The sequence below is a fragment of the Arvicola amphibius genome, chromosome 1, assembly GCF_903992535.2.
Source record: "Arvicola amphibius chromosome 1, mArvAmp1.2, whole genome shotgun sequence".
Classification (NCBI taxonomy): domain Eukaryota; kingdom Metazoa; phylum Chordata; class Mammalia; order Rodentia; family Cricetidae; genus Arvicola; species Arvicola amphibius.
Window position 1 is genome coordinate 171,260,760 of NC_052047.1, and position 18,032 is coordinate 171,278,791.

General features: G+C 46.3%; 1 protein-coding gene across 1 annotated transcript in view; it reads right to left on the minus strand.

Annotated features, from left to right (window-relative positions):
• Gldc (glycine decarboxylase) overlaps positions 1–17,292 on the minus strand; it is an 81,828-nt gene extending 64,536 nt beyond the window's left edge. The window contains exons 1-2 of the mRNA XM_038322913.2: positions 16,798–17,292; positions 16,228–16,306 (exon numbers count right to left, since the gene is read on the minus strand). Of these exons, the coding sequence (XP_038178841.1) occupies positions 16,228–16,306; positions 16,798–17,079 (361 nt within the window). The 5' untranslated portion in view covers positions 17,080–17,292. The remainder of the gene's footprint in view (positions 1–16,227; positions 16,307–16,797) is intronic.
• Between the last annotated feature and the right edge of the window lie 740 nt (positions 17,293–18,032).

Genomic DNA, 18,032 nt, shown 5'->3' on the forward strand with positions numbered 1-18,032 from the left:
ACCTTGAATTTGAACTCAGCCTAAGAGAGGACAAATTTACTTTTTGCTGGAGCCATCCAGAATGCAGTGTGACATTTTGGCAACCTCAGCAGAACAATACAGGCATCGGATCAGACATTGTCTAGAGAGGCCATGGTATGGTTGGGCCCTTCTGGACACTTAAGACACACCCACAGGCCAGAGTGGTCTCCAGGTCTTTGGTAGACAAAAAAATATCCATACATTATGAAGTCTCTACCACCCAAAGTAACCAGTCCAGATGGTTTAAACGATGTTTATCTACTGGCACTATCTATGATTGGTACTATGTTTCTGAATATATTAAAAACCAAAAGCAAGGCAGCACACACTTGGGGAGGCAAGAGGATTAGACTTTGAAGCCAATCCAGGTGGCACAGGGAGACCCTGTATCAACAGAAAAAAAAAAAAAAAAAAAAAACAAAACGAAGAACCATCCAGTGAAGGCAGAGGCAGAACCTTTCCATACTGCCTCCAGGAGACTTGGGAAATGCTGTAGTCAATTATTCAGCCCAAAGATCTACCCAGGTCCAGCATAGTGGCACATACCTTAATCTCACACTTGGAGGCAGAAGCAGGAGGACCTCTGAGTTTGAGGCCATCCTGGTCTACGTAGCAAGATCCCAGATAACCAAGGCTACATAGGAGACCCTGTCTCAAGACAAATAATCAAACAAAAAGATCTATCCTGGGCATTGCTCATTCTTCCTCACAGTCTAATGCTGGGGAGGCAGGAGAATCTTGAAGTCATGGTCCACAAACAGCTGTACTGTGCTAAGCAATTCAGCTCTAACGGGCTCCATGCCTGGCAGGAATGCTATAATGTTAAGTGACTTGGTTAGAGATAACTATAGTAAGATGAATAAGGTGGCCCCGTAGGTAAAAGTGTTTGTCACACAAGCCTGAAGGCCTGAGTTTGACCCCCAGAATTCATAGTAGAAGGAGGGAACTGATCTGTGCAAAGTTGCCCTTTGACCGTCACACATGTGCCATGGCAAACATGCGCTGCTCATACACAAGATGCTGGCCTAGTGAACCCTCTCTTCCCACCTCCCACCTCCCCTGCCCCCGATGAATTAGGTTTCGACACAATCAACAAAGAGCTGGGGAAACCTGCACATTTTAGTTTTCTCTGAAGAGTCTTGAAAGAACTAGAGCAGAAATAAACAGCAACAAATAAATGTTTCAAATTTGACCAGTGCGGTTTCAACTTCAGGAAAATTTCTAGATTTTGACGTTTACTCAGACTACCAACACAATCCTTTCGGTGCAGGGGACTCCTTACCATGCAGGAAAGGGGTGATCTGTGGAAACACATGAGCCTCACGGGTAGGAAAATGATTACTGTGCCAAGATCCACAATTATGGGCCCACCTTTCTCATTAAGTCAAATTATCTAAAAAATGTTCTTGTTGTGCGTGTGTGTGTGTGTGTGTATGCGCGCATGCATGTATGCTGCATCATATGCCTACCACAACCCATGTGTGGAGGTTAGAGGACATCTCCAAGGACTCAGTCCTCCCTTTCTACCTTTACAAGGCTTCTTGGGAACAAATCCAGGTCTCCAGGTTTCCGTGGCAAGCGCCCTCACTCAGTGGGCCATCTTGCTGCATCTCAAAAATGTGCTTTTAAAACTCAGAGGCTCAGAAACAGGTCAGGAAAGTGACAGGAGCTCCGGAGCTCAGTGCTAGGATCCAGGAAAGCTGCAGAGCCTCAATCAACCCATCGACCTCTTCCCCTGGAACAATAGACACAGCCTTGTCACCGCCATTCATGGCCCACCTGCTCTCTTCCCCAGAAAGCTACTGCCCTTCCTGGTAGAAGAAGCTCCACTGTGCTGTTTGGATTTCTGCCATCAGACCAGCAATAATCTACTCTTTATCTTCTTATTTCTATTTTCATTTTCATAAGGTTTCATTCTCTAGACCTATGATGGTGACTGCTGTGTGTGCTCATTACCAATGATATGAAAGACAGTTTCTATTGTAGATCTGCAATGGAGGACCCTCCCGAGGATCAGGAAGATAGGTGGGCCAGTGTCCCCAAGGGGAGTAGTCTAGGAACACTGGAGGGAGATATTGCCCCCACTCCCTAAAAGTAGCCCAATAAGACCCGACTCTCATGACCCGTTAAGTCTAAATCCAATGAGAGTCTTACAGTGAATAAATGGCAGGGCTAGCTTTTCCATTGACATAGGAACTAAGATGGTGCGCAACACTCAAAAGGGAGCAGAGATCTGAATGTGAAGAAGCTCATAAAATGTTTGTGTGATTTTTAGAAGGCCACCTCAGCATAAATGAGGAACAAAGAAATTATACTCAGAAGCATAAAAATGCTTTTCAAGCTGGGTATGGTGGTGAACGTTTTTTATCCCAGTATTAGGGACACAGAGGCAGGCAGATCTCTGTGAGTTCAAGGCAGCCTAGCCTACAAAGCAAGTTCCAGACCAGCAAGGGCTATCTAGTGAGATCATCGTAAAACAAACATATTTTAAAAACTCTCAAGTGGGAAAGCATGAACACCACCATGGGAGATGTTGACATTTCTGGAAACTTCTGACTCTTTTAACTAGAATAGTGAAAGAGCCTGAATCTTCCTAGTACAAAAAAAAAAAAAAAATCAACCCTTTAATACTTCAAGATGTGATGGGGAACACTAAACTCCGGTTGACAGAGTCTAGGTCTCATCTCTCTTCCTTCTGTATCCTCCAACCTACCTACAGGAAGAGCCAAACTTACCAAGTTCATGTTGATTCTGCTTCTACCTAGCTAGGATCAATATAAATTCTTCCCTATGGGAACTTACGGTAGCCTCAACTTTATGCTCTCTTTTTCTTTCTGTTGAAAACAAAGGGAGGTAATAGAATGAGTTTTGCCATGACCATCAAGATAACAGACACTGTGCCATAGGTAGGATGGTAAGCCAGCCATGGTGTGGCTTGTAATTTTCTAGCTCTCCAAAGACGGAGGCAGGGGTTCTTGACTTTGAGGCTAACCTACGCTACAGGTTAAGACCCTGCCTTTAAAAAGCAAAGGGCCGGGGTTGGAGTTCAGTAGTCAACATTGCACAGGCCCTGGATTCTCTCCCCAGGGTAACTTGGCAGTCTTGAATCCTCTGGGAAGGAGCACTATGAAGCAAGCACTAACGGACCGCTCTCTGCTTTTGACTGTCGATGCAATGCGCCTGGGCTTCTTCACATTCCTGCTGCTTTGACTTATGTAACCTAGAATTTGAGCCAAATAAGTTCCTTCTCCCTTTAAGTTATTTGGTCCGACTATTTATCAGAACAACTGGACGCTAAACTGAAACGGTCAGTTCTTGGTCACGCTTCCAAAAGTGTGAAGGCTGTGAGGAGCTGTTCCCATTCACTCATCCATTGCCTACCATAACTGAACCCCCCAACCAGAAGTCAGGACACTACTATGATAAAATCTAAGACCTCAGGCTTCCTCACCTGAACAGAAGAAAAACCATTCTCTGAACACAGAGCTTAGTATGGGAATAGCTTCACAGGTTTGCTCACTGGCTGTTATTTCTCGTACCCTTTCAGAAAAATGGCACTTGAGTATATACGCAGAAGAGGCAACCCGATGTATTTAGAAGCCCAGAGTTAGCTGTCATCATGACATGGCCACACAGGAATAAAAGGAAAGAAAATGAGAGAAAAAGGAAAAGCTCATAGAAATGTATATGCCGAGATGCTGAGTCCGGACCAATTGGGATGGAACTGCGCAGAACCAGGTCTCAAAGTTTAGGATTTGAACCATAATCAAATCTAAATACAATTTTCATTGAAAGAACACAGTGCCCATCACTGTCCCTTCACATCTACCTTGAGAAGAGCCTCTCTTTCTACAGAAAACATGAGATCTCTAATCCCAAAGTGGCAGCCTTTGCCTCCTCCTAGTAAGAGAAGCCCACACACAGGAGATAGATAGTGCCATCCAATCCCTGGGCAGCTCAACCCCAGGAAGCTGTGTGGACAAAAAAAGGGGGGGTAGGGGGAGATCAGATCCCCTGCTTTCACACCAGAGCCCCACTCAAAGAAGGTGCACATTTCCCATGCTTTTCTTCCCAATTTAAAAAGAAGATCACGTTCCTAGACACAGGAGTTCCCAGGCACTGACTCTTGAGTATGGAGCACAATTAACATAACTAAGAGAGAAATGAGATAGAATGAGGAAGAGAAAATCTTAAAAGCCACAAGGAGGCTAGGCACTGTGCTTCAGGCCGTTAATCCTAGCACTTGGGAGACTAAAACAAGGATTGCCAAGAGTTCAAGGCCAATTTGGGGTACACAGTGAGTCAGAGGCCAGCCTAAGCTGCACAGTGAAATCCTGTCTCTCTTACAAACACACACACACACACACACACACACACACACACAGAACCACTTGGAGACAAGCTGTCATTTTCATTGCCTTCTGCCCTGCAGGGCCGCTGGACCCCCAACCACGCACTCCCCACTGAGCAGGAGCTTAGGCAATCTTTCTCACCTCTGAGCAGCAAGTTTTTTACTTGTGGAGCAAACACCTGCTTCTGACCTGTTTGTGCCCCTGCCTCAGAGCATTGCATAATGTCCTGGTGCTGACGGCCAGAGGACAGAGTTCAGGGCTTCAGGGTTCAGGCTCTGCTTCCTAGGAGCCTCCAGGTAGGAACTGCAGCGTCTTCCTGGAATTCACTGAGTACACCTCCTTCCTCCTTCTGGAATTCCGCATGAGAACGACTTCCTAATAACAGCGTCCTTGCTTTGTGTGCCTAAGAGATCCAGAACTTTGCACCAAATGAATTTATTTCTTTCCATTTTGAGAGTGGGTCTCTGGCTGACCTGGAACTCTTGCTAAATAGACCAGGCTGGCCTCAAATTTGAAGATATACCTGCGTCTGCCTTCTAGTGCTGGGATTAAAGGTGTGTGCTACCACACCTGGTTCAAATAAGTGTTTTAGAATAGCGCAGGTCTTGTACACTTGACTCATTGCTATGGCTGTTGAGATTTTTCAGATAAAAGTGGATCTGTACAAGAAATGGCCTGAAGTGAACAGGCAGGCAGGCAATGTTGAGTCAAGACGTGTGTTGTTGCCTAAGCACATAGCTACTTGAACATATGTTCTCCATGTAACCCATGACAAAACCCTATTTTTTTGGTCTTAATTATATAGGAAGAAGGATCCGTGCTTTGCTTTGCCCCCACAGCCTGAAGATGGCATTCCTGTGGTCCTATACAGTGTTCGTACACACTGTTTAGATCATGATTGATCATTCTCTGTCTCTCTTTGGTGTGGTATGGGGCATTAAGCTTTATGCTAAGCAAGCATCCTACCCTGAGCTATGTCTAAACGTTTACCATTCACATTTTTAGAGATGAGCGTGGTAATACATGCCTATAACCCCAGCGCTTAAAAAGCTGAGCCAGGAAGACTGCCCTGATTTCAAGGCCAACCTCAACTAACTAGAGTCCCAAGGAAACAAAACAATAGGGTTGGTAAGATGGCTCAGCCAATAGAGGTGCTTGCTGCCAAGTCTGATAGCCTGCTGGGGCACACATGGTGGGAGGAGAGAACCAATTGCCACCCACCCTTGCAAACTGTCCTCAGACCTCCACACACATTCTCATATACACACAACAAAAAGTAAACATGCAGGTGCTTGCACTGAGAACATCTCTGAGATGATGGACAGAAAGTTGGGATTCGAGGTAGCGTGGAGTCTCAATTTCCCTTGAAAATCTTATGCTTCTGAGTTTTGCACAATGAGCTTAACTTATTTATGATAAGAATGAAATGATGACATCATTCCTGGAATGCAGTAGTCTTTGGGAAAGAGCTCTGTGAGTGACAGCATCTCCTGGGCAGCCCGGCCAGCAGCCTCCGCACAGAGCAGGCAGCAAGCAGATTGGGCCTCCCTCCTGATGTCACCCTCCTTTACTTGGCAAGACACTCAGAAGGGCTCCAAGGAAATCATCAACACCGAAGACCAACACACTCATATTCGAGTTTGTCCAGACAATGCCACCAGTATGAGGAAGGTCTTTCTCTGCCAGAGGCTGAAGGGAAAAGCTGGGGACAGACTGGGAGGGTGGAGAGTGCCTTGGCAGATTTTTCTTGCCAGCTTGCATATCCCTGGCTCCACAGCCATGTGGAAACCATGGGGTTGGGGGCAGGCATCAATATAGTAAATGTTTCATGAGTGATAGTGCATTTTATGATTTTCTGAGTAAAAGAATGAATATTCAAATTCTGCCTAAAAACATAGCCTTTTTTCCCTATCACCTAGTCATTCATAGCACCCTTTTTACCTTACCCATAACCACAAGGCTTAAGCCTACAGAACTGTACCCATGCACCTGTTGGTATCAAGTTTCCTCTATGGGTAGTGGAGGATTTCATGACCAGAGTCTGTTCAGTCGCAGAAGTTTTTTCATTACAGGAAGCCAAGCCACACTAGATTCTCTGGTCACTGCGGAGCAGAAACTCGAAGAGAAGGCCCTTAGCTACAGGCAGAGGACTGCTGCCTTAGTTCTACTTCTTGGCACATGGATAAAAAAAAATACACTGTGCTTTAAATGTAGCTTTAGGGAGAAAGAGTAAATCTGGCCTCCGATTCCAGCTGCAGTCACCGTGGGGAAGCCAATGCAGCAGGGACTGGAGGGACTCACTCTTCTTAACAACAGTCAAGAACAGAGAGCCCTAAAACAAAAGTCTGCATGCCAGGTTCTGTTCATTATTCCCACTCTTAATACAGAATCCCCTGCTGAGGAATGGTGCCACCAATCGTGGGTGGGTTTTCCTATGCCCTACCAATGTAATCAAGAGTCTAGACAATGTCAAAATGACAATTAACATGAAAAATCACAGTTACTATGTGGCCAGACAACAGGAGCAACACTTAGGTCTGACCTTCTCTTACCCTACTCCAGCTTCCCTTATCCTGATCAGGTTCGACTCTTCCCATTTGCAAACCATCTGTCAGTCATCTCCTCACACTGCCACCACCTGTCTCTGTGCACCACCACCTGTCTCTGTGCACCACCACCTGTCTCTGTGCACCACCACCTGTCTCTGTGCACCACCACCTGTCTCTGTGCACCACCACCTGTCTCTGTGCACCACCACCTGTCTCTATGCACCACCACCTGTCTCTGTGCACCACCACCTGTCTCTGTGCACCACCACCTGTCTCTGTGCACTACCACCTGTCTCTGTGCACCAACACCTGTCTCTGTGCACCACCACCTGTCTCTGTGCACCACCACCTATCTCTGTGCACCACCACCTGTCTCTGTGCACCACCACCTGTCTCTGTGCATCTGGTGGCTCCTTCCTTCACATCTGTAAATGACAGAATTGTCCTCTGCAGTGGGCCCTGCTCAGTTGAAAGACACACAACTTCAGCAGTGGTGGAGAGAAGATGCGGAACAACCTGTTATTTTCTTCCTCAAACTCAAATCTCTCCTTTTTCAGAGAGGCCTCCATCACGGCTCCTCTATTTAGCTTTTTTTTCTTCTTCTAAAGCTAACATAGAGAAACATTGCAACTCACAATATTTATCTAGAACACCAGATGACCTCCTATGTATTCATATTCAGGCCAGATGGCTAGGTTAAAATGAGAGAGTCTGGAGTGTTTGTTTTTCCTCTTCTCTGCCCCTGGGCACACTGTTCTGCCCTGCAGAGCAGAAGCAGAAGGGGAAGTGTATGTTCTAAGAGCTTAACTCAAACAACTTTCCCTGCCCGAGGGAAGGGCAAATGACAACTCTTTGTAGATCAAAGGAACAGTCTATGGAGAGATCTGTGGTTTCATTTAAAATCTCACCACGCAATGAATTGTGATCTCTTTGCAGACAGGAGCTTGGCCGCAAGGCTAAGGCCTCCCATACAGATAGTTCAGCACACCTACCAACTTACCTATATACAGAATACATAGTAGGCCACCACAGAAACTGTTTTCATATGTGGTTCAACTCTATTCCTTTAAGCAAAAGCTTTGGAAAAACATTAATAAACGGAAACTTGACACTATTGGCAAAGTTCTATCAGTGTCTATAATAACTTCCAATTTTCAGAGATTGCACTTTTTTTCATAGTTTAATCAGCATGGAGAATCCTTACTAAAACTCTCAGTTTATATATCATAAAAAATATCTGAGGATTATTAAGCAAAACAGACCTGAGCATTGAAAATGAGATCTGAGGGACTAGAGATGGCTCAATAGTTATGAGGACTTACAGCTCCTGAGGAGGATGAGAGATAAATTTCCAGCATCCACACTGGGCAGCTTATAACCACCTATGACACAATACCTTTTGACCTCTAAGTCACATAATAAATAAATAAATATTTTTGTTGTCCTTTTTTATTTTTTGACAGGAACCCACTGTGTAGACCATGCTTGCCTCAAACTCACTGAGATTTACCTGCCTCTACCTCCCAAGGGCAGGGATTAAAGGTGGGTGCCACTATGTCTCACCATAAGATAAATAAATTATAAAAAGCGATATAAGTCTTCATCCACCATACAACATAAATAAAGCCAAGGCACACAACTACTGGTAAAAGGCGGTTCACCAAAGACACACAGAAGTGAGATCCCGAGAGAGAGAGTAGCGTACAACCTTGCCCAGAACCTCTGATCTCAGAATCAGTGTACTGCTCATGCCCTCAACCCGTTTCATGAAGCTGGTCGTTGAACCTCTAGGTACAAGGTGGATGAGCCTTTCCATTTCTCTCCGAACCCAGTGACCTGAGCTGACTGGTAGACCTTGAAGTACTTGGCACTTGATGATACCAGTCCTCAGCCTCATTTGAACTCAGTGACCACATCTCCAGGTTCTTGCTCCTGGATCACTAAATGGCAGAACCAATACCATTTGACCTCAGCAGGCTCTCTGTGAGGGGTGACCTCCATTTCTACCACCTACACAGACATGCTGACTCTTTGGAAACTCCACTTTTGCCTAATTCACTCTTTCTGCTTTCCATGCAGGCAGCTTCCGAAACCCTACCACCCTAGGGTCGCTCTTCATTCTATGGCCATTCTTCCTTCTTGAACCTACAAGAGACCCAGCATTCAACACAGGGACCCCTAGACTTGTGGGAAATTGTCCTCCTGACCCTGGTGGCACTGACTTAACATGCTGCTCTGGTCCCCTCTGCATGCTCTGCTTTCTCACTTTCTGCCTCTTTCTTCTCCACATTCACTGGGGAAGCCACTCATTCCCAAGAAGTCACTGTAGACTCTTAAGTCTACGGTGTCCCCTCACATCTTGCTCTTGATCTCTATATGCCTTGTAACTCTGACCCTTTCCAGATTTGTACAGCCGTCTGAGAGTCTCTTCGTTCAGTCTTCCTGTCACGTCTGGTTCATTCTACCAGGGTCAGACCTGCAGTAGTCTGAGGCTCCTATTGTGCCCTGCTTCCATCTCCTTGAGGATCTGTGGACTTCATCCTGATGTCTGTTTCCGGGTAGAGCAGAACTATCTCACACTGACGTATACCATGTAAACGTTTTGCCTCTGAATCCTCCAGAGCGGCATCTCACCCTTTGTTTCCCATACGCCCCAGTCATTAGTCTTCCTACAGTTTATCCGGCGTTCTTCAAATAGTCAACGTGTTTTTATACTTTCACCTCTGCCCTCGCCATAATCTCAGTATCCATCCTATCTGCAGAATATCCAGCATGGACCTCCCTGTCAGGGCCTTATCTTTACTATCACTTGGCTCTAGTATGACCAGTGCCTGAGTAGTGCCTTCCACAGAAGCCTCTTGATAAATGAGGACAGAAAGCTAAGGGAGGAAACTATGGAAACAGATCTGGTAACTGCAATCAACCACTTACTGATGGCAGAGGCCATAGGAAACACCGATTCAAAACCCAAAAAAAGCTGGATAGTCCTGGGAATTTCATGTATGAACAAAGGGTCCTTTATATCTTAGTGATCTCCAAGAATAACACTGTATCTACAATGCTGCATCATGAATGATTTTGGTAGCACTGGATATTTTTGAAGCTATGTTAAATTCAGCATAAGTTAGTACTATATAGGAAATAGGTACAAATCGGGATAAATGCAGCAGTTTCAGGATTGTGTGCAGATTTTAAAGCAATGGAGCTTTTCTGTCGAATACTATGATCAATACAGGCCATGGTACAGCTCCACACTCCTCATTATCTGCAGCTCCATAAGACATTATGTTTAGCCCCGTGGGTAAACTATGGGTGCCTATGGACCATGGGCAAACATGAATTGATAGGAATCCATCCATGTTGGTACACACCAATTCTAGCATGCAGGAGACTAAGACAAGGCAATCCCAAGGATGAGGCCACATGAGATACAAAGAAAGAAAGGGAAGGAAAAAAAGGAAAAACAGGTCTGTTAATCGTCAAACTGACCAATCTGGTGGGAGGTAAGGGCAGAAGATACACAGGAAATCTGTATCAAAAAACTGTCTCTGCAAATATCTTTAAAACGTTGTTTAAAATGTGTGTGTATTAGTGTTTTTTCCCATACATATGTCCATCCACAGGTATGCCTGGTGTCCAGAGGCCAGAAGAGGACATCAGGTAAGTCCCTCGGAACTGGAGTTATACAGGTGGCTGGAAGCTGCCAAACCCAGTTTCTCTCCCCAAACAGCGAGTGCCCTTAAACTTTGAGCTATCTTTCTAGTCTTCTCTACATTCCTTTTGGTTACTGCAAACTAAGGAAGAGGAAAAGTTAAGATGAGCAGACCCAATAGACCCTCGTGGCATCTCACAGGGACTGCAGTTTAATAGTCTTTTGGAGGAACCATTGAATTTGGCAATAACCTCTAACTAGCAATGGATCACCTACAGTTTTTCCAAACAGTTCACTTTAAAAAAAAAGTTAAAGAATGCTGCTTATGCAAAATTATGGTTAAAAGACTAGTTTGCACTTTGTCTGTGCTCAGAGAACATGAGGATGTCATGTCAGAGAACATTGTGGGTCTGTCAGAGAGCAACCTGTGCCGTTCATCCTCTCCTTCCACCCGTAGGTCCTGGGGATGACTCAGCCTTGGCTGCAAAGTGCCCTTACACACAGAGCTATCTCACTAACCCACAAAATTAAAAAAAGATACGTCTTTGTCGGTGCTGGGTAGCTTCTGTGGCCCTTTAAGAGGATGGAGGCTAGAGGTGGCTCAGACATGTCCAGTTCCCAGGTCAAGCAGCGCATAACCATAACTCTAGTTCCAGGGAATCCAACATGCCTCTTCATACTCCAAGGGCACCTACACTCATGTGCACACCCCAGCCCCACACCCACACATAATTTTTTAAGAAAAAATTATATTTAGGTATTTTTCTCAACAGTGTGGTCATTATGGTTTTATATATCAAAATCCAAGAAAACGTCAATGCTTACTTTAGTGCCAAAAATAAACTTTATAAAGACTGGGATTTCTGGAGTGTCTAGCAGTCGAGAGGCTCTCGGTTCAACTCCTAGCATTGCAAAGACCACTGTCAGGTCAAGGACAATCAGAGAAAACCATATATACATGTTTAACTCATCTCTTCTAAAGCTGTGCCTTGGCACTGTGCCTTCCACTAGCCCTTCTGCATGTAGTGTCCTGGAAGCAAAGAGCCTCCCACTGGAATATCCCTGAAGCCCTCTTATCCCCACACTAGAAAGCTTTAAAAAATAATTTCTCAAAACTCAGGTCTGATTCATGCTACAAGTACTTAACAAATAACCTTGACTTTGTCATTTGGTTGTCTTACTTCTGTCCCTGGGTAAATTGAAATGATCCTAGTTATAAATGAGGTATATTTATCTCAGTTGGGAACGGGAGGAGCCAGAAATAGCCGAGAGAGAGAAAACCTCAGGATGGACTGAGGACACTAAACTGATTTGGGAAGGATAGCTGCCCCCTTCTAAGTGCTCAGATCTGCTCGGGGACTACATCACCCTCCTCGCTGATGAAGTCAGCCTTTCGTCCACATTGCACAATGCCCCCCCACTTGATCATTTATCTAAAAATTCATTCTGCCAGCACACCTTAGAACATTCAGTTCTCGCAGCCCATCAGAACCCTCATCCTGATAGTTCGGCTCCAGCTGAGTAAGTTGAGCCTTGGAGGGTTCACTTCTCCTCTCCCCCCCCCCCCAAAGCACGCCCAGGAAAAGCAGCGTGAGGTTTTGTGTAAACTTTAATCTCTGTGCCGTTTGTGCGGTTAGTTCAGGCTAGTTTAATCCGGCTCCTTGGCGATGACCTGACTGGAGAGATTACACAGCAGAACAGTGCACGACTGACAAGTCATCCGTTTGGTTTCTGAAGTAATTTCTAATTGATTGTGATATTAAGAGATAGTACTGCAGAAAATATAAAATAATTAAACCACGGCTTGTACCATTTAGGAAATCAATGTTCCCACTAAAATAAATTTCTTAAACTAATTTATGTATTATTATTATTTGGGTGCAAGGTTGTGGCTGGGAGTGGGAAATTCACTTGAGAGGAACTAAGCTGGCAGGATTTTGAACTCAGTGGCATTGCTTGCTTCTTTGAATAAGACTTACTGAGGGATAAACTGATTGAAAAGTCTGCAAGGAAGGCTCTCTTTCCAGACTGATGGGACCCTCCCTTTATGCTTTGTCCTCACTTGCAGCGCCCTCTGCCTGCAGTAAGGACCTCCAGGCTTGGCAGCAAGGGGCTAGTTCTCATCCACGCAAGCACTGGCCCTCCTCAGTACTTAGCCTACACTTCCTCACCCTGGTGATGGGCCTGAAAGCCACTGCTCTCAGCCCTCACCCTCATCCCGCTGGCTCGTTTCTTCTGGGGCAGGTGGCACATGGCAAGGGTGACTCCAGTGTGGCTAGCTTTGTGTACTTGTGAAGAGTCAGGGCAAGAGTCTGCTGCTTTCCCTGGGACACCATGAAGACAGCAATGTCATGACTGGAGAGGGCCTCGGTAGACCATGGTTTCTTCCCTTTTTAAAGGGGACAGTGACTATGCCTAGTGGTGGGGGCTCTAGTCCCAGGTACCTGGGAAGGTAACGACTTGAGTCCATGAGTTTGTGACCAGCCTGGGCAACCCAGTTGAGACTCTTGTCTCCAAATGAAAGGAGAGAGAAGGAGCAAGACTGACTCAGTTTGTGGGGTTGTAATGAGGATTAACAAACAATACACAGAAAGCACTTTTCGGAAGTGCCCGTGGGAAGTATTATATAAGTGTTTAAGATTATTTAGCTAGGGGCTGGAGAGATGGCTCAGTGGTTAAGAGCATTGACTGTTCTTCCAGAGGACCTGGGTTCAATTCCCAGCACCCACATGGCAGCTCACAACTGTCTGTAACTCCAAGATCTGACACCCTCACATAGGCATATATGTAGGCAAAACACCAATGCACATAAAATAAAAAAAAAAAAGATTATTTAGCTATGCTTAAGAATTAACCCAAGCATCTCACGACTTACAGTGAGGCCACTAAAGACAGCTAGCTGCCTGCTCCTACGGCCACCACAGCTAACAAATCCTTGCGGCAGAATTCCTCCAAAGCGTCAGTACTCAGAGGAAGCTATGAGTAAGGCTGCTCCACTCCGAAGTGCTCCCACGGGAGGAAGCAAGAACCAGCCCGCTCTCCTCAGAGACCAATCATTAGCCATGACACCACAGAGTGAGACAGCCAAGTCTTGCGAATTTGGCATTCCTAACCCTCACACCACCCATGCACGCTCCTTATTCCAATAAGCAAGCTTTGCAGAAAAGGGGAGGTGGGAATTTTGACTGTAGAATATTTTCTCCAAGTCACTTCAGACTAAGCAGATGAAACCAGACTAAAGTCTTGCAGCAGCCACCAGGTTTAAGGTCTACACTCAAGTTGAAAAGTCTTAGGAACCTGTTCTAAGGGTCCAAGTGGGGAGGAAAGGATCTCTTGATGGAAAAATTAGTCATCTGAACTAATCAACAAAACAAGTCGATCTTTAACCCCAGCTCTCCCAGCACTCAGAGGCAGAGGCAGGTGGACCTCTGCATTTGAGAGAAGCCTGGTTTACAAAGTGAGTTCCAGACCACTTAGAGATAGGAAGGGAGACCCTATCTCAAAAAAAAAAGAAAAGAAAAAAGAAAGAGAAAAAAAGAAGAAAAAGAGACAACACTGATTAATTTCCCAGCTTTGAAAAGGACATCTTAGTTTAGACAGATTGTACAGTCTAGGCATTAGGACTTTAAAAGTCTCAGAAGGCATTTATTTGCACAAATATCCAATGGCTTCCTTTAAAAAATACACAGCTAGCCGGGCGGTGGTGGCGCACGCCTTTAATCCCAGCACTCGGGAGGCAGAGGCAAGCGGATCTCTGTGAGTCCGAGACCAGCCTGGTCTATAAGAGCTAGCTCCAGGACAGGCTCTAAAGCTCCAGAGAAACCCTGTCTCGAAAAACCAAAAAAAAAAAAAAATACACAGCTAGGCTGGGTGGTGGTGGTGCAAGCCTTTAATCCCAGGACCCGGAGGCAGGCGGATCTCTGTGAGTTCAAGGCCAGCCCGACCAAGTTCCAGGATAGCTAGAACTGTTACACAGAGAAACCCTGTCTTGAAAAACAAAATACACAACTAACATACTCCTTTAATCCCAGCTGTTATACATGGCTAGTCCAATATAGCGAGACCTATCTTTTAAAAAGACAGAAAAGAATTACATCTGCAAAACTGCTTTGCTCAAAAATAAATACAGTTGTTCCACATTGTGGTGCACATATGAGTTAAGACCAGGGAATCCCAAGTGTGAGGCTAGCCTGAGCTGCAAGAAAGTCCTTGTTTCAAAAACGCAAGCCAACCTCTTCCTTTTTTCCACATTTGATGTCTCAGAATTCTGATTTCTGGAAACCGAGATGGATGGAGCTTGTGGCTATTTCGCTGTCTCGGAAGGTGGTTTTCTTTGTGAGCCAGCTCCCTGCCATCAGAACCTGGCAGCGATAAGGGCAACTGTTCTAGGCAGAATTGAGGTGCAGCATCCCCCAGCTGCAGCCAGAACAGGCTCACGTCATCTTTTAAAACAAAATCAGGTTTGCATCTAAAATTCCCTCTCACGGAAACCAAACCAAACAACCAACAGCAAACAAACAAAACAAAACAAAAAAACCCAGCTACAGTAGTAAGAGAGATACCTCCACAATGTGAAGAGCCAGGTGAGGGGCTTGGTGTTTTTCTTTTTTTTTTTTTTTTTTTTGGTTTTTCGAGACAGGGTTTCCCTGTAGTTTCTAGAGCCTTTCCTGGAACTAGCTCTTGTAGACCAGGCTGGCCTCGAACTCAGAAGAGTTCTTCAGCTCCGACCACACTCTTGACGGCTAGATTCTTCTTCCACTAGAGGAACTCGATACCATATAAAAATACCGCCCCCAAAGAAGAATATTTAGACTATTAAAAACATTTCTCCTGAGGCAGGCTGGAGAGATGGCTCAGCAGTTGAGAGCACGCCTTGCTCTTCTGGAGGACCCAGGTTTGGCCCCTAGCACCTACATCGCACCCCACAACTGTCTGGAACTCCTTTCTAGAAGATCCGACACCCCACGTGGTGCACATAGGTAAATGCAGACAAATCTTTTAAAAATTAAAAAAGTAAAGTCTACATATAGCCCGAGATTCCTTAATCAAGCTTAAACCATATTTGTGTGCTTTTCTAGAAAAATCATTCGGACTTTACAAATCACTGCTCCCTTTCAATAGGGTTTTGTGTGTGTGTGTGTGTGTGTGTGTGTGTGTGTGTGTGTGTACGTGCGTTTGTCGGGGATGGGTGGTGGTGGTGAGGAGATGTGAGACAGAACAGCTTGAAATGCTGGTGCAAAGAACTTTGACAAGTTTAAATCTCCTTCCAAATGCACGACTTCAGGTGATTCCTTTTTCCTGCCTCACCTGACCTATTGAGATAAAGACACTTCCAGCTCAAAAGACCTCAAAGCCCTTCTTCCGGTGAGGGTGAAGAAAGGCTGGATGAAGTGGAGAGGACTCCACGTGTGTTTGGCATGGCCTTCCTGCGGGAAGCTTGTAGGTAGCTGCCCCCGCAGCCCAGGGATAAAGACCACGAAGGGGGCTGCATAGATTCTCCCCGAAAAGAAAAAGGCCACCGTGTTGGGGCCTGTAAAGAACTGCGTTATTTTCAGTCCCGAGCAATCCTACCCCAAAGCTGGACCACCAGGGATTATAGAAAGCAAAGAAGCCAGAGCAAGCGGAGCCCCAGGGAGTCCTCCCGGCCACTTACAAACAGGATCTTCCATTTTTAAGGGTCTGTTCAAGCGGATGCTGGCGGGGACTGTCTTCTCGATGAGTTCCTCAATGCTCTAAAATTAACAAAACAAAACGCAAGCTGGTGAGCACGACAGGGAGTTGTAATGCCAGCGTTAAGGGAGCCAGCCACCTCGGTGTTTTTCATTTCCAAAGGCTGGTAGGAACCTCATCTAAATAGTCTAATTAGGATTTCTTTTAAAGTGAAACTTCAGACAACAGAAAATTTTTTTGGAGGAAAAAATGAGGGAGCCGGACGGTAAATCCGCCACTCCGGGTTCGATTTTAGTCTGTAACTGAAACTGAACGGATTAATGCACTCTAAGTAGGGGGTCTTCCTCATTTCCTTGCAAAATTAGGGTTCGTTTGGAGTTGAGGACATTTTCTAAGTACACTTTTGAAGAGCGGGACAGCAGAAAAGTTAAGAAGACACCAAGATTAAGAGCGAGCAAGCTTCCAAGCTGGGGCCCGGGACGCAAGAGGCAAGGTGGGAGTCTGGAGGCCCGGCGGGCTGAGCCCCGGCAGGATGGAGGGTGGAGGGCCTTACCGCCAGCCCCAACGCCTGCAGCATCTCCCTCCGGTCTTTGTCTCCGGGGCCGATGTGTCTCTGAGCGAAGTCGTCGTGTCTGGGCAGGAGGCGCTCCAGGAGGCGCGAGGCCCTAGGCGCGCCGCTGTCCCCGCCACCGCCACCGCCACCGCCACCGCCGCCGCCGCCGCTGCTGCCCCGGCCCTGCGGCGCCCAACTCAAGCCCGCGCCCCGAGCCAGGCGGTGGCCGCCCCCGACTCCGCGGCCCAGGCGCAGCCCCCATGCCCTGGCACACAGCTGCATGGACGCAGCCGCCGTCACCTCCCCAGCCCACTAGGGTCAGCGGCGATCTCCGGCCGTCCTCTGGCCCCAGTGCCCCGCGAGTGGTCGCTGCAGTCCCTGGGTCCTCTTCCCGACGACTGCGGGCCGGACCGAAGGGTGGACCTTTCGGGCAATGAATGGGTGCAGCGAACTGCACTAAATCTCGCAAAGTTCGTCCTCCACTGCAGGCACCTGCTCCTCACACTTTAAGCAGCGCCCGAAGGCGGGCGGTAGGATGGGGCCAGGAAGCCTTTAGCCAATGGGAATGGATTGCGAGGCCGAGGCTCGGCAGGCCGCTTCCTTTCTCTCTCCTCCTCTCCTCCCACCTCCTCCCACTTCTCTCCGCTCTTCAGCAGCAGGGTGGAGTCCCCTGACTGACAGCAAGGTGTCTGAGGTCCCAGGCCTTGCTTCTTACCTTGGGTTCAGGATGCTGATGTGGGATTCAGGATGCTCCGTGGGCCAACTAGCAGCGTGGAGGACCCGTTGTGGCACGGATAGTGAGGGCAGCCCTAAAGTCCGTGAAGTTCCTGGACCAATCCACTAAGACAAAAGGAAGACGGAAGGTAGTCTTCTCAATGAAGGAAGACTCCAATAATCGATCTCCACTTATTGATTTTAGGGTCACATCTCATGAAAACCATTATGGGGAAATGAATGTTTTTTGGTTTTTTTTTTTTTTAAATAGTTACGAATGCCGGGCAAAGAGCACAGCCTCTAAAACCTCTTACTGACTCACTTTAATCTTTTTTTCTTAAAGATTTATTTTTATTTATTTGCTTGTGTATGTGCATGTGTTTGCGTGTGTCCGCACACATGCACACATGCACGTTCTCAAACACATGTATGTTTGTATGTATAACGCTTCATATGCTAGTGCTTTCAGAAGTCAGAAGTGGGCATTGGATCCCCTAAAAGAAGAGTTGCTGGCTGTTGTG